Source organism: Symphalangus syndactylus, chromosome 16 (assembly GCF_028878055.3).
Source record: "Symphalangus syndactylus isolate Jambi chromosome 16, NHGRI_mSymSyn1-v2.1_pri, whole genome shotgun sequence".
Classification (NCBI taxonomy): Eukaryota; Metazoa; Chordata; class Mammalia; order Primates; family Hylobatidae; genus Symphalangus; species Symphalangus syndactylus.
Genome location: NC_072438.2, coordinates 11694310 through 11708816, shown reverse-complemented (window position 1 = coordinate 11708816; position 14507 = coordinate 11694310). Strand labels below are relative to the sequence as shown.

At 56.2% G+C, this 14507-nt stretch overlaps 1 protein-coding gene across 8 annotated transcripts in view; it reads right to left on the bottom strand.

The window, feature by feature from the left end:
* CFAP99 (cilia and flagella associated protein 99) overlaps positions 1–14507 on the bottom strand; it is a 46018-nt gene that overhangs the window by 27681 nt on the left and 3830 nt on the right. For all 8 annotated transcript variants that reach the window (XR_010116309.1, XR_010116308.1, XR_010116307.1 and 5 more), the window contains exons 2-3: positions 10512–10639; positions 94–238 (exon numbers count right to left, since the gene is read on the bottom strand). Coding sequence is in view for 4 of the 8 variants with exons in the window: in XM_063619666.1 (XP_063475736.1) it covers positions 94–238; positions 10512–10639 (273 nt within the window). In the remaining 4 variants the exon portion in view is untranslated. The remainder of the gene's footprint in view (positions 1–93; positions 239–10511; positions 10640–14507) is intronic.

Below are 14507 nucleotides of genomic sequence, written 5' to 3'. Positions count from 1 at the left end.
GCCTGCCCGGCCTTTCCGCAGACAGCCTGAGTGAACCGTCTCTGCGTCTCTGCGTCTCTGCGGCCTGGCCCTGGGGACCAGCCGGGCACCTACCCTCGAAGCGGCTGTGGTCAGCCCGCAGGCAGAGTCGGCCATCCTCCACGTAGAAGGCATCCACCACAACGGTCAGCAGCTTCCGGTACTCGAGGCACCCAGACAGAACCTCCAAAACAAAGCTCTGCTTCTGGGGGCTCAGAGCCTGGAAGAGAAACAGCCGGTGGGGGGCCCTGGCTGGGCCAGGAGGAGAGGGCGGCGGTGGGGGTGGGAAACTTGGGCAAAGGCAGGGGTGGAGTGGCCCCGGGGCTGCGAAGGGCCCATTAGTGGGGCCCCCAGGGCAGCCGGCAGTGCCTCCCCACTCAGGAACTGGTCCCCAGATTCTCCTGGGCTTTCCAGGTGAGGTCAGGGCAAAGACAGAAATAAACGAAGATGATGAGGCAGTGCAAGGAATGCCACAAGGGACAAGTACTGTGTGGTTCCAGCTAATGAGAACAGGCCGCCGCATCAAGGCAGAGCAGAGAGCGCCAGGGGCCGGCGGGCATGAGAGTCGTCTAATGCAGACAGAGCTTCAGCTTGCTCAGATGAAAAGCTTCTGCAGATAGAGGGCGGTGATGGATGCACAGCAGTGGGAATGTGCCTAACCCCACAGAACTCTACACTGAAAAATGGCTACAGTGGCACATTTCATGTCATGTATATTTTACCACGATAATATTTTCAAATGAACTCATAAAGGTTTTCAAATGAATGAATTAAAAAATAACCACGATGAATGATGCATGAGCAAGGAACATCTCTGCAAGAGCCTGTCAAACATAAACTTAGCTGGGTGTGGTAGTGCATGCCTGGAGTTCGAGGTGGGGCAATGGAGTGGGACCCTGTCTCACAAAGCAGAAGGAATCTCATTGTTTTATTCTGGATTTTTAAATTAGCGGTGAAAAGTTCATATATAATATATATATATATATATTTTTGAAGTTTTTGAGACAGGGTCTCACTCTGTCGTCCAGGTTGGAGTGCAGTGGCAGAATCACTGCTCACTCTCAGGCTGCCTTCCCACCTCGGCCTCCTGAGTAGCTGCTTCCCACCTGGGCCTCCTGAGTAGCTGCTTCCCACCTCGGCCTCCTGAGTAGCTGCTTCCCACCTCGGCCTCCTGAGTAGCTGCTTCCCACCTCGGCCTCCTGAGTAGCTGCTTCCCACCTCGGCCTCCTGAGTAGCTGCTTCCCACCTCGGCCTCCTGAGTAGCTGCTTCCCACCTCGGCCTCCTGAGTAGCTGCTTCCCACCTCGGCCTCCTGAGTAGCTGCTTCCCACCTCGGCCTCCTGAGTAGCTGCTTCCCACCTCGGCCTCCTGAGTAGCTGCTTCCCACCTCGGCCTCCTGAGTAGCTGCTTCCCACCTCGGCCTCCTGAGTAGCTGCTTCCCACCTCGGCCTCCTGAGTAGCTGCTTCCCACCTCGGCTTCCTGAGTAGCTGGGACTACAGATGCACACCACCATGCTTGGCTCGTTTTTGAATTTTTTGTAAAGACTGGATCTCACCATGTTCCTCAGGCTGGCCTCTAACACCCGGGCTCAAGCAATCCTCCTGCCTTGGCCTCCCAAAGTGTTGGGATTACAGGCGTGAGCCATTGCGTCCAGCCTCATATGTTTTCTGAACACTTGTATTTTTCTGTGAATTATCATTATTTAATAATTAATTTCACGTACAATGTGTTCTATGATACTGTAAATTATTAAATATAATTGGCTAAACTTTTTTTATTGGGATAACATTTTTCTTAGTCATTTTTATAAGGTCTCTATGCTAAGGCTATTAACATAGCCAAAAATATGATAGTTATGTGTTGTAAGTTTTTAATTTGCCTTTTAACTTTGTATAAAATATTTTTGGGCATATAGAGCATGTAGGAATTTTACTTTTATTTTAGATCAAATCTATCTTTTCCTTTGTGATTTCTTCAGTTGCTTTTTTTTTTTCTGAGATGGAGTCTTGCTCTGTCGCCCAGGCTGGAGTGCAGTGGCGCCATCTCAGCTCACTGCATCCTCTGCCTCCTGGGTTCAAGCAATTTCCTGCCTCAGCCCCCCGAGTAGCTGGGACTACAGGCTCCAGCCACCCATGCCCGGCTAATTTTTTGTATATTTAGTAGAGATGGGGTTTCACCATGTTGGCCAGGCTGGTCTCGAATTCCTGACCTCAGGTGATCTGCCTGCCTCGACCTCCCAAAGTGCTGGGATTACAGGTGTGAGCCACCCCACCCAGCCCTTCAGCTGCTTTTATACTAAGATAACAAGAGGGTAACGAGCTAACCTGAGGCATTCTGCACAAGCCACATGACCTTGTGTGGCCTCAGTTTCCACACAAGTGAACGAGAACAATCTGGGTACTGCTCTGCAAATAGGGCCATTCCCACGCCCTTCTAGCGTCGCCCCTGGAGTGCAGGGGCTGGAGGCCTGAGAACTACAGGCTTCAGCAGCTCTGCCTCTGGGGTTCTGGGTGCAGCCTGGGCTCTGCTAACAAGATATACACTTATGGGAGAAATGGTAGGGGCAAGGTTGGGGGATGCCCCTTTTCCTCAGCTCCCCAGAGCTGGTAGATGCTGGGCTTCCCTTCTGCTCGCCCCTGCCTGTCCCCGCCGATGTGGTGGGGAGCTGCTCCCTGCGGTGCCCTGACCAGCTGGGAGCCGGGACTGACTCAGCATGAGTTCCTCCAGCCCTTGTAACAGCTTTAAGCACAAGGTTCCCCGTGTTAAATTTAAATCCCTTTCTCTTGGGAGCGCCAGGACTGGCTTTTGGGCTCCTGCTGGAATGCCAGCTGGTAGCAACATTCTCCCGGGGACAGCCCTTCGTTCTAGGGCTCCGTTGCGGGTGCCTCTTTATCTTCTCAACCTCCACATATTGGAGGGGGTCAGGGTGCAGTTCCCCTATGGTGAGGTTTGTTCATTATCCACTTTCTGAGTGATCTCAGCCAGCTTCCAGGCTGCCACATTCTGATTGCCAAACGGATCCCCCAGCCGGCCCTGCTCCCTGAACTCAGAAACCTCCATCCTGCTGCCGCTGGGCCTCTCCCCAATACCAGGGCGGACATCACATGAATGCGTCTGAAACCAGCCTGCTGGGCTTGGCCCAAGCCTGCCCCCGCCAACCTCGTGGCGCAGTAAACGCGGTTCCTTACTCCCAGCGTGTCTCTGTGTCTCTTCCCAGCCCTTTGGCTGGGTGACCTCGGCTGCTCTCCCTGCCTCTCCTCTTGCTCCCCTTCAAGTCTCTTTTTGACCCAGCAGTCAGGGCGAGGCTTCTCAGATGGATGTCGAGTCAGGCGTCTTTCCTCACCGTGGCCAGCGAGGCCCTGCATGGAGATGCCCAGCTCCCTTGGAGTCCCCAGCCCGCCCTGGCTCTGTTCCAGTCACACTGGCCTCCTGTTTCCTCATCAGGGAACTGGCTGTTCCCTCTGCCTGCGACCTCCTCCCAGCATACTTGCCCCATGGCTGTGAGGACTGTGCTTCCGACCAGCCCTTGTAGGACATGGCCTGTCCCAGTCGCGGCATGGCTTGTTTACTGTCCCTTTCTTGGCTAGATGGCCACCTGGGCACTCGCCAGAGAGGAAAGGGAATGCCCTGCCTCCACATAGATTGCGGGGACCCACTGACATCCTGTGAGTGAGGCTGGGCACAGAGAGGGGGCTCAGTGGGTGAGGGCTCCCCCGCTGAGCTGCCGGGAGGGGCTCCTGCTGGGGGCTGGCTCTGATCTCAATAGCCAGGCTGGCACCTCAGTTTCCCTCTCAGCTTCCTGCAGTTGCCAGGCTGTACCCACACCGAAGGCACTGGTACCCCTCCCCCCCCCGCCGTGTAACTGACGACATCTTGTCAGAGGAGCCCAGGAGCCAGGACAGACCCTTCCGAGAGCAGTGAGTCAGCATGGCCGCTGAGGGTGATGACTTTGCGGGACGCTGCTGACAACCTCCTCTGGCCTCCCCGGCTCAGGCACCGCGACTCCGCTTCTCATCAATGACGTCTGTGTTTGGGAAGTGTGAGCATGCATTTTTAATAAGGTCAGAGCCTTGAGCCCTATGCCATCAGCCCCAGGCAAGGGGGGCTGGGCAGGGCCACGCTGGGCCAGAGGGTCCTGGAAGCTGCAGTGCTGAGTGAAGAGCCCGTAAATGACATCCCAGTCCACGCCAGGCCGGGCCGGGACCACAGCCAGGTCCTTGCCACTGATGCTGGGCTGGCGGCCTCCAGGACATGTGGGGTCCAGCCTATTCACAGAGAGGGGCCTGGGGCCTGGGGGTGGGGGCAAGGGGTGACACATGCCTCGGGGCGCTGGACCAGGTCCTTCTGACCAGGCCAGCAGAGCTGGGCCTAGGCCGGGTGGGATCTCTCTCCCAGAGGAGGCAGGAGAGGCCCTTGCTACAGGAGTGGGCTCCTAATGGGGAACCAGCCTCAGCTGCTGAGACCGGCCTGTGGCTGCCCAAGGGTCTCTGAGTTTGTGATAAAATCTTGGGCCTTGGTCAAGCTCAGGGCTCCTCAGTCCCCAACCAGGGAGAGCAGAAGGGTCCGGCATTCACAATCGCTAGAGACTGCTGCAGCTGTCTCTCAGCACCTCCAGAAGTGCACTTGTCTGCCGGACTCACAGGGTTGGGGAAGAGCTAGACCAGGTCCAGGCTGGGGCAGGTGGGGGGAGGGGGTGTGGGGCCAGGAGGCTGATTAACAACAGGATTTGTGATTCATGTCACCAATACCTGCTCATCAGTAATGCAAAGCCTGAAGTCAGTTAGAAAAGTAGGCAAAGGAAACGGAGGCTGCAGGGCCATAAAGCATCCCTTCTCCCCTCCTTCTCACTTGACAGAAAGAATGCCGTCCTGTCGGGCATGGTAATTTTTTTTTTTTTTTAACGGAGTCTCGCCCTGTCGCCCAGGCTGGAGTGCAGTGGCGCGATCTCGGCTCACTGCAAGCTCCGCCTCCCGGGTTCATGCCATTCTCCTGCCTCAGCCTCTCCGAGTAGCTGGGACTACAGGCGCCCGCCACCACGCCCGGCTAATTTTTTGTATTTTTAGTAGAGACGGGGTTTCACTGTGGTCTCGATCTCCTGACCTCGTGATACGCCCGCCTCGGCCTCCCAAAGTGCTGGGATTACAAGCGTGAGCCACGGCGCCCAGCCAGGCATGGTAATATGTCCAGCTAAAACCATATTTTGCAACTCTCCTTGATGATACAGCCACTTGACAGTTTTAATCAGTAAAATGTAATGACAAATTGCTAGCTGTGGCCTCCAAGAAAGCACCTTGAAAGGAAGGTAGATTCAGCTGGCACATGCCTTATACTGTTTGCCTTTCCCCACTCCTCACCTGGGATATAGATGCAATGCTGGAGGTAGGGCAGCCATTTAGTGACTATGAGGCAACAGTACGTGTTAAGGATGGCTGCGTGGAGAGGAACGGAATGAGTTCTTCATGGCATCATAGAGCTGCTGAACCCACTCTAGACTGCCTGTCTGCAGACTGCTTCTTATATGAGCAAAGATACCTTTAATTGATTAAAGCTACTGCTTTTCTGGATTTTGTTGTATCCAAACACAGTTTCCTAACAGACACAGGTCCGAACAGATGGTTCAAAGTGAAATACACATTGCTTCAAAACTTAGGAAAATATAACAAGAGAAACGATGATTATAAATACACAAAGCTTGCCACGTGCGGTTGCTCATGCCTGTAATTCCAGCTACTTGGGAGGCTCAGGAATGAGAACTGCTTGAACCTGGGAGGTGGAAGTGGCCATGAGCTGCACTGCAGCCTAGGTGAGGGAGTGTCTCAAAAAAAAAAAAAAATACATAAAGTGACTTTTCCTACCTATTTGACTGGCAAAGATAATAATTTTTGCCTGCACACGAGGTTGGGGAAGGTGTAGGGGAACAAGTGCTCCCTACCTGCCCAGGAGAGCAGCAGTGGATCTCCGTGGAGAGCCAACTGGCAATCCACACTGAAAGCATGAGAGCCAATTACTCTCACAGCAAGAACCTGCGTCTTCTTGGACTTGACCTTGGGTGCACCCAAGATGCAAAGGGACAGGTGGCCAGTCAGTCCCACAGTGGTTTGTAACAGATCTCATCTCTAGATCCTTAACTTAATTACATCTGCACAGACCGTATTTCTAAAGTCATATTCATAAGTAACCAGGGGTTAGAATTTCAACTTTTTTTTTTTTTTTTTTTTTTTTGAGACAGAGTCTTGCTGTGTCGCCCAGGCTTGAGTGCAGTGGTGCGATCTCGGCTCAGTGCAACCTCTGCCTCCCAGGTTCACACCATTCTCCTACCTCAGCCTCCCGTGTAGCTGGGACTACAGGCGCCCGCCACCACGCCTGGCTAATTTTTTGTATTTTTAGTAGAAACGGGGTTTCACCGTGTTAGCCAGGATGGTCTCGATCTCCTGACCTCATGATCCGCCCTCCTTGGCCTCTCAAAGTGCTGGGATTACAGGCATGAGCCACCGCGCCTGGCCAACATTTTTTTTTAAGAGCCAGGATCTTACTCTGTTGCCGAGGCTGGAGTGCAGTGGTGCAATCATAGCTCATCGTAGCCTTCAACTCCTGGACTCAAGCAATCCTCATTCCTCAGCCCCCGAGTAGCTGGGACTACAAGCACGTGCCACTATGTTTGGCTAATTTTTACATTTTTTATAGAGAAAAGTTCTCACTATGTGGCCTAGGCTGGTCTCAAACTCCTGGCCTCAAGCAATCCTCCTACCTCAGCCTCCCAAAGTGCTGAGATTACAGGCATGAGCCACCATGCCTGACTCATTTTTTTGCTTTTACAGAGAAATGGGATCTTACTATGTTGCCCAAGCTGGACACGAACTCCTAGGCTCCAGTGGACCTTCCTTCCCCAGACATCCTAGTAACTGGGACTAGGTACGTGCCACCATGCCTGGCTTAGTATTTTTTTTCGGTGGGGGGGCACAATTTAACCCAAAACACTGCCTTTCACCGCAGTCTGCTGTCCAGAGTCTGCCATTTGGTTTATGTATTGTATAATTTTCTGGCAAGTGGCAGCCTTGAGCCTTGGCCTAGCAAAATCAGTGAATTGCAACAATTTCTTGATAGCTGGAGAGGAAAGCGAGTTGTCCAAACTGGATCAGGATCCAATGCACTACCATTCCTCTCGGACTTGTGAGGGGCCTTTGAAGGGATCTGAAAAGGCTGGGTGCGGTGGCTCGCACCTGTAATCCCAGGACTTTGGGAGGCCGAGGCGGGTGGATCACAAGGTCAGGAGATCGAGACCATCCTGGCTAACATGGTGATACCCCATCTCTACTAAAAATACAAAAAATTAGCCGGGCGTGGTGGCGGGCGCCTGTAGTCCCAGCTACTCGGGAGGCTGAGGCAGGAGAATGGCGTGAACCTGGGAGGCGGAGCTTGCAGTGAGCTGAGATGGCGCCACTGCACTCCAGCCTGGGCGACAGAGCGAGAGTCCATCTCAAAAAAAAAAAAAAAAAGAAAGAAAGAAAGGATCTGAAAAACCAGTGCCTCTGAGGAACAAGCCTCCTTGCCACCAATGGGGGCATCTGTGCAGATCCGTGCTGGGCAGCCCCCTGGGTATCCGTTGTGTCTGCCACTGCCAGTTTGCCGGTAGAATTGGTGTGCCAGGCTCCCCGTGGAAATGCACACCTGTGATCGTCACGTTGTAACTCGCCAGGTAACAACTAGTCTCATCTACAATTAATAATCTGTGGGTCATAGAAAACAAACCCAAACCCAAACTATTTGTTGTAACAAACTCATTTTTTAGTAATGATGATTATCAAGAAATAGACATGAACTTTACCACTTTTTGCTTGAGGAAGGGGTAAACACACCCCTTTCCCTGCCAAGGTGCTGTGTGGCTGTGCAGGCCAAGACAGCGTCAGGGGGAGTTTCCACGTGGAGGCAACAGCTAGTGCAGCAGGGAGCACGTGGAATGTTCCAGAAACACTAGGAGAACAGTGCAGCTGGAGCAGAGTGCACGCGTGGCAGAGTTGAAGGCAGAGCTGATGATGGACAGATGTGGGCTAGAGGAATGGGGGTGCCCAGGAGGCGCCAGGGTTCCCACTGGAGCAAGGGGAGACGGAGTGGCTGCCGGCTGAACTGGGGATGCCAGGATCAGCAGCTCTGGGGGAGGTAACATGGATTCATTCACCTACTGACGTGTCACATGGGAGGTGCCCATTGGACACCCAAGGAGATGTGAGTCCAGGCTCGGGAGAGGTCAAGGATGGAGGGAGGAGCAGGAGCTGTCAGCAGGCAAGGGGACCAGGAGTGTGTATAGCAAGGAGAGCAGAGAGCAGCCGCTGAGCCTGTGTACCCCGCACACCCGACAGGGGAGGCCCGAGCCCAAGAAGGAGTAGCTGCCAGGTGAGAGGCAGACCTGGCGCAGGGGGTACCCAGGAAGCTGATCGGAAGGGCCCGGAGCTGGGGGCAGGGTCAGCTGGGTCAGAGGAGCTGAGGCGGCACCACTGGATTTGGCAACAAGGAGGTGGGGGGTGACCCAGACTGGCGCGGTGGGTGGAGGGGTGGGGGAAGTCCGCCGGGAGGGGCGTGAGGGAGGATGGAGGAAGAGCTGCCGCTGATGGCAGGGACTTTGAGGAATCTGTTAGATAGAAGGCAAGGACCGCGGGAGCCACAGGGGAGTACAGAGGACTTAAAAAAAATGTTTTTAGGGTGAGAGACGTAGCAGCACGGGTGGCTGATGGGAAAGATCCTGAGGGAAATGAGGGGACAGACAGGGCGAGCTGCTGGAGCTGCTCTGGGGCCGGCCAGAGGGGCCAGGCTACAGGAGGGCCCAGGCAGTGGGGTGGGTGATGCCAACTCCCAGGACGGGCTTCTGGCCAAGGGGACCTGGGCCTTCGCGATTGTCTGTTTTGGACGGGCATAGCGAGGGCAGGCCAGCGGGATGAGAGGTGTGCCTGCTGTGCTGAGGCCTTAGCTGGGAAGAGGAATGTGGATGAACCTGGGCCCGAGCTGTTTGCATCACTTCCCCACGGCGCTTAGGGGCTCAGGGAAAGAGCTGGGGGCCGGAGGGTGCTGAAGCGGAGGGAGAGGTGCCCACGGAGGCCTGTAGCTCTGCGCACAGGCCCTGCTCCCCTCTCCAGTCCCTGCTGGCTGCCAGGCCCCAGCCGGAGGAGGCGCCTCCTCCAGAAGCTGGGAGCAGGGATGGATCAGGGTCCCAGGCCTTCTCTTATGGCAGAGGCCTTGGCCCCAACCCCTGCAGCCTTTGTAACCCACTCACACCACCTCTCCTCTGGGCTTTCTTGAGGCTGCCCCAGAGGTAGCTAATGAAGGATGAACCCCTCATTCTACCCCAAGGGAAGGTGGGCTCAGACTGTGGCCTGGGGGAACAGCACAGGTGCACCTGAGCAGGTAGTGAGAACGGGGGCTGGAGCATGGCCAGGGCAGCCCCCAGGGGCCACGCAGAAAAGCAGCACACATAGGTCAAGTTCATCCAGAGCAAAGCGGCACAGAGGGCTGTGGCCTGCAAGGACAGGCAGGCGGCCTGAATTAGCACACTTGCTATGAGCGCCCTCTTTCCAGGGAGTGAGTGCCCTCTCCCTGCTCCTGGGCAATGATGGGTTGGTGATGGCCCATGTGACAGCCGCCCAGGATTTCCCCTGGTGGGCTCAGCTTCCTCTGGAGGCCCCATCCAATGGAGCCCAAGTCCCACATTCCTGGAGGCAGGGGCCCTGCAATCCAAGCTCCTGTTCCCCAGGCACCTGCCACTGACAGTTGGTGGATGTGAGATCAGCACCTGGGGGTGGGAGCTGAGACCGGGTGACAGGGAGGCCCCTGAGTGGGGCGGGGCTGCCAAGGTTGCAGGGGGTGCCAGGACCTGGATGGAGCTGTGAGGAAAACCCAAGGACGGGAGGACAGGAGCTGAGGAGTTGGGCAGCCTCCAGGTGGGCCTGTGACTTCTTCCAGGTGTGGGTAGGAAGATGAAGGAGGTATGTACGGACGCCTGCAGCCCTCAGCTCCCCGGGTGCCTCACTGCCCAGGCCAGCCCCTGCCTCTGTCGGAGACCCGGTCAGTGATTTCCAAGTCTCGGTTACCACAAATACAGCACAAGTTGTGGCCTTGCGCACCCTCACTGCCACAGCCCTGGGGCGCCTGGGTGATGGAGGACCCATTTCCCGAAATAAGATGCCCCCCAGAGTGGGGGTGGGGCATGGGGGCACTCCAGGGTTGACCCTTCTCGTCTGTGTTAACTGAGGATGGAACCGCAGTGTGGATGTCATATCCCGGGTTCCGGCCAAGGCTTCTTTTCACCAGAGCCTGGCCTGACACACATTCTGGGTGCCAGGAGCACCTCCCTATACAAAGAGCAGGTCTCTGTGGAAAACACTGTCGGCTTCTCCATTTGGAAGGAAGGCAGTCGTTAGGAAGGCATTTGATGCTGTTCACTAGAACAGCTGCATGACAGGTGCCACTGGCGCGGCCTCCCAGGAGCCCCCAGCAGATCCTACCTGCAGGGAGGTGGCCGCAGCCTCCAGGAACTGCTCGGGGTTATCCCTCTTGGGTGTAAATTTGTCGAGTTGCTCGATCACAGTTTCAATGCATTTTCCATAGTAGGCCATCTTCTCAGCGCAGGAGCCTAAGAACAAACCGTGCAGGTCACGCCCTCCAGACCTCGGATGTGGCCGCAGGACCCTCCCCAGCAGCGACAGGAGTCCACCAGGGTGCTGGCCCTGCAGCAGCAGGGAGGCCGGATGTGACTGGGGGCCCTGGCTAGGGTGCCAGGCCTGCAGCAGTGGGGAGGGCCGGATGTGAGTGAGGGCCCTGACAGGTACCCCAAGGTTCATGTCCTGCACTGTCTCCTGCAGGCCTCTGCAGCTCAGGGGCCCAGGCTGGCCTGGGTGAGTTCACCCTCAGGTCCCCCCATCACCACAGACCCAAGCCGGCCGAGTGCCCCTCAGGCCCCATAGCCATGCCTCCTGGATGCGGTGACCCCCGCAAGGGGCCCGCGGCAGAGAACACAGGCACCTCTCGAACCAGCCTCTGAGCAAAGTCCCTCAGCTTTGCCCGGGAAGGTGACGGTTTCTTCGTCAGGCCCTGCCGGGGAGCAGAAGGTCCTGGGTGAGGGTGACCTCATCACACATGGTTGGGGTAAGAAGGAGCCTAGGGTCCCTGGGGTCAAGACCGCCATCCTGACAACGGGGGGACAGAGCCCTGGGGAGGGCTCGCGGGGGCTCTGAACACTCGAGAGATGCAGCAGTTCCAGGGGACAGGCTCGCCCAGAGCCCCTCCCAGGGGACCTTGGAGAAGTTGCCTAGGGTAAGGCTGGGACCCTGGGAACCAGCTCTAAGGACAATATGTGGCCCCCAAACTATCCTCAGAGGAGGCGAGGCCTGTCAGCAAAGGCTGTCATCCTCGGCTGTGGCGCAGGCCTGGGCTCCGGCTGGACTACGCAGGACAGTAGGGCAGCGCAGGGCAGAGGGGGCCCTTCTCACCCTCCTCTTGCTCCGTGACTGACCAGCCACTCTGGGCCAGGCTGGGCTTGCAGGGCCACCAAGGTTGGGGACAGTGGGAGCACCTCGCCTCTACCCTGCAACAAGCTAGAACAGCCCCAGGTAGCAGTCCCCAGACCTGGACCCTCCAGGCTGGAGACTGACTAAAAAAATGCAAACGACCCTCCGCAACCACCATTGACACTGCAGGGTCCTCGGTGAGACGCCAATCCTGGCCATGCTAAAGGTCCATGTTGACCTGCCCCTTGCCTCTCTCCCTGGCCAAGACTCAGAGAGAAGGGGATGCCAGGTGTCATCAGACACTTTAGAGAAACCTCTGACATGAAACATAGAAACCGTAAGAAAAGAACCAGGAGAAAACGATGCACGAGGCAGGAAAAAGCCTAGAAACCAGGCACTGCCATGCAAGAGAAGAGGAGATACAGCGTCCAAGGAACAAGCAATGGCTGGAGAAAAAGAGAGGGCTCGTGAAAACCAAAATACAATGGCAGAACTAAAAACACAAGCAGAGGAGACGGAAGGTAAAGTTGAGGAAATCTCCCTGAGTAGAAAAAGATGAAGCTGTAGAAAGTCGGGGAAAACACTAAGAAAATCAGGGAACGATTCCTGAAGGTCCAAACCCCAATTAAGAGGAGTTCCAGAAAGACAAGAGAGAGAAATAACAAGAAAATGTCCTAGAACTGAAGGATGCGGTCTTCTGGACGGACGGGGCCCCCTGGCAGCTCAGCACAGGGAATGAGTCGTGGTATTTCAGAGCCAGGGACGCCCCGAGAGTGTCATCGTGGGGAATTTCCAGGCTGTGATGCAGGCAGCCCCAAGGTGACATTGGCTGGCAGGACAAGGACAGAGCGGGAGGGCAGGGGCTCCCGGGGGCATCTCCAGCAGGAGCACCTGGCATGTTCTGCGAGTGGGTTTAACTGCACAGTTAGGGAAAGAGGCTGTGATGCTGGCCCTGGCCAGGGATGGCATCAGCCCAGGGCCTGTGTCCCCACCTCCCTGCTGGCTGCACCACCTGAGGCCTGATATGGGCTGTTTTTTTTTTTGTTTTTTTTTTTTTCGAGATGGAGTTTCGCTCTTGTTGTCCAGGCTGGAGTGCAGTGGCGTGCTCTTGGCTCACTGCAACCTCCATCTCCCAGGTTCAAGCAACTCTCCTGCCTCAGCCTCCTGAGTAGCTGGGATTACAGGCACCCACCACCATGCTGGGCTAATTTTTGTATTTTTTTAGTACAGACAGGATTTCACCATGTTGGCCAGGCTGGTCTCGAACTCCTGACCTCAGGTGATCTGCCCGCTTCAGCCTCCCAAAGTGCTGGGATTACAGGCGTGAGCCACCACGCCAGGCTGTCCTTTTAGGGGCTGCTTTAGGGACCAGCCTGGCTGTGCATGGACACGGAGGCCAGCAGGAGCCTCTCTCTAAGGAGGCCAGAAGAAAGGCCACTTGGAATTTGGAAATCTGGCTTGAAGCCCTGGTGCTGAAAACAGGCCCTGGAGACCAGGCCTCCCAGAACAAAGCAAACATGAGCCTCTGGCACGGCCAGGACTGTCGCTGCCTGGGAGCCTGCCCTGGGCCCCGGCTGGGTCACCTTCTCCCCAGCCCGTGTCTGGAGACCAGCAAGGCTGCCTGGCCGTGCGTTCCTCTGCCAGTGCGGTCCTGATGACTCAGGGCAAGGGAAGAGACGGTGATGCTGCTGGCTTGGAGGACACCGGATCAGAAGCCATTAAACCTGCAAATCCACAGATGCTGAGCTGTAGATGCTGCAGCCAGGCTTGCCTGGGCAAGATGAGAGAGGTTTGTGGGTGAGGCTGCCCAGACCCTCTGAGGGTTCCCACCCCCTCCATGGCCTGCCCCTGGGGACCTGCCACCTAAGCTGCCTCAGCCCACCCTGTGGGAAACCTTTGCTTCTTGGAAGGCTGGGCCATGGGAGAGAGACCGCCCACACCCCACCCCGGCCTCAGGTCCTTTCACTCTCCTCTCATCCCCTCTAGCTGAGTCTCGGGTGGGGATTTCGACAGCTGTGAGCAGAAAGGCCCAGGAAGCCCAGTGAGCACCCTCCCTCCAGCCTGCCAAGGCAGGAACACTCAGGGCAGGGCCTTAAGCTTGCCCTAAGTCCCTGCTCTCTCTGAATTCAGGCCCTCTCCTCAGGAGGGTCCCAGCAGGCTAGGCCACCAGTATGGCAGGGGTGCAGTGCGGTGCGGTGCAGTGTGGGCCTGGTGGCCAACCCTGGTGGGTAGGTGGATCTAGGCAGCCATAACACAGCCAGGGGGCAATACGCTGCTGGCAGCAGGAAGCACTTTTCTGGGGCATTGCTTGTTGGGGAGGGGGGACCTGTGGCTTTCACTCCAGGCATTGCTGAGAGCAGTGGGGGCTCTCTGTAGGCAGTGAGCTCCCAGCTCACAAATCCCACTCCCCATCTTCGCCAGGGTCAGCCACACTGAGGCGTTTTTTAAAACTCCATAGCGTAACTGGGGACTTCTCTACAAAAAAATTAAAGAATGACTCAGGTGTGGTGGCAGGCCTGTAGTCCTAGCTCCTCGGGGGGCTGAGGTGGGAGGATCCCTTGACCCCAGGAGGTCGAAGGTGCTTTGGGCTGTGTCTGTGCTACCACGCTCTAGGTTGGGTGTCACATCGAGATCCTGTCAAATAAATAAATAATAAATACATGTAAAAGTCTACTTTTAGAGAAACAATGTGAAAGAGTGAGTTTTCTTGCCCTGCCTCCACGTCACGTTGTGGGTCAGGCTGCCCTGGGATGGGGTCCCTTTGCCCCAGGCTTTTTGAATCTGCTCTGGATACAGCTCTGCCTGGAGGAACAGGGTATACACCAGGAAAAGGGCCCCTTCCTGCACCTGGTGCGGGCGGTGGGAGTGGGTGGTCTGCACGCGCGTGGTGGGAGCTGCCCCCAGGGTGGAACAGTTTCCCTGCCATCTCCCCCGTCCTGGAGCTGGAGCATTCTAGAGAAAGGATGATCCTAGGCACCCTTTGGTGACGCAAGT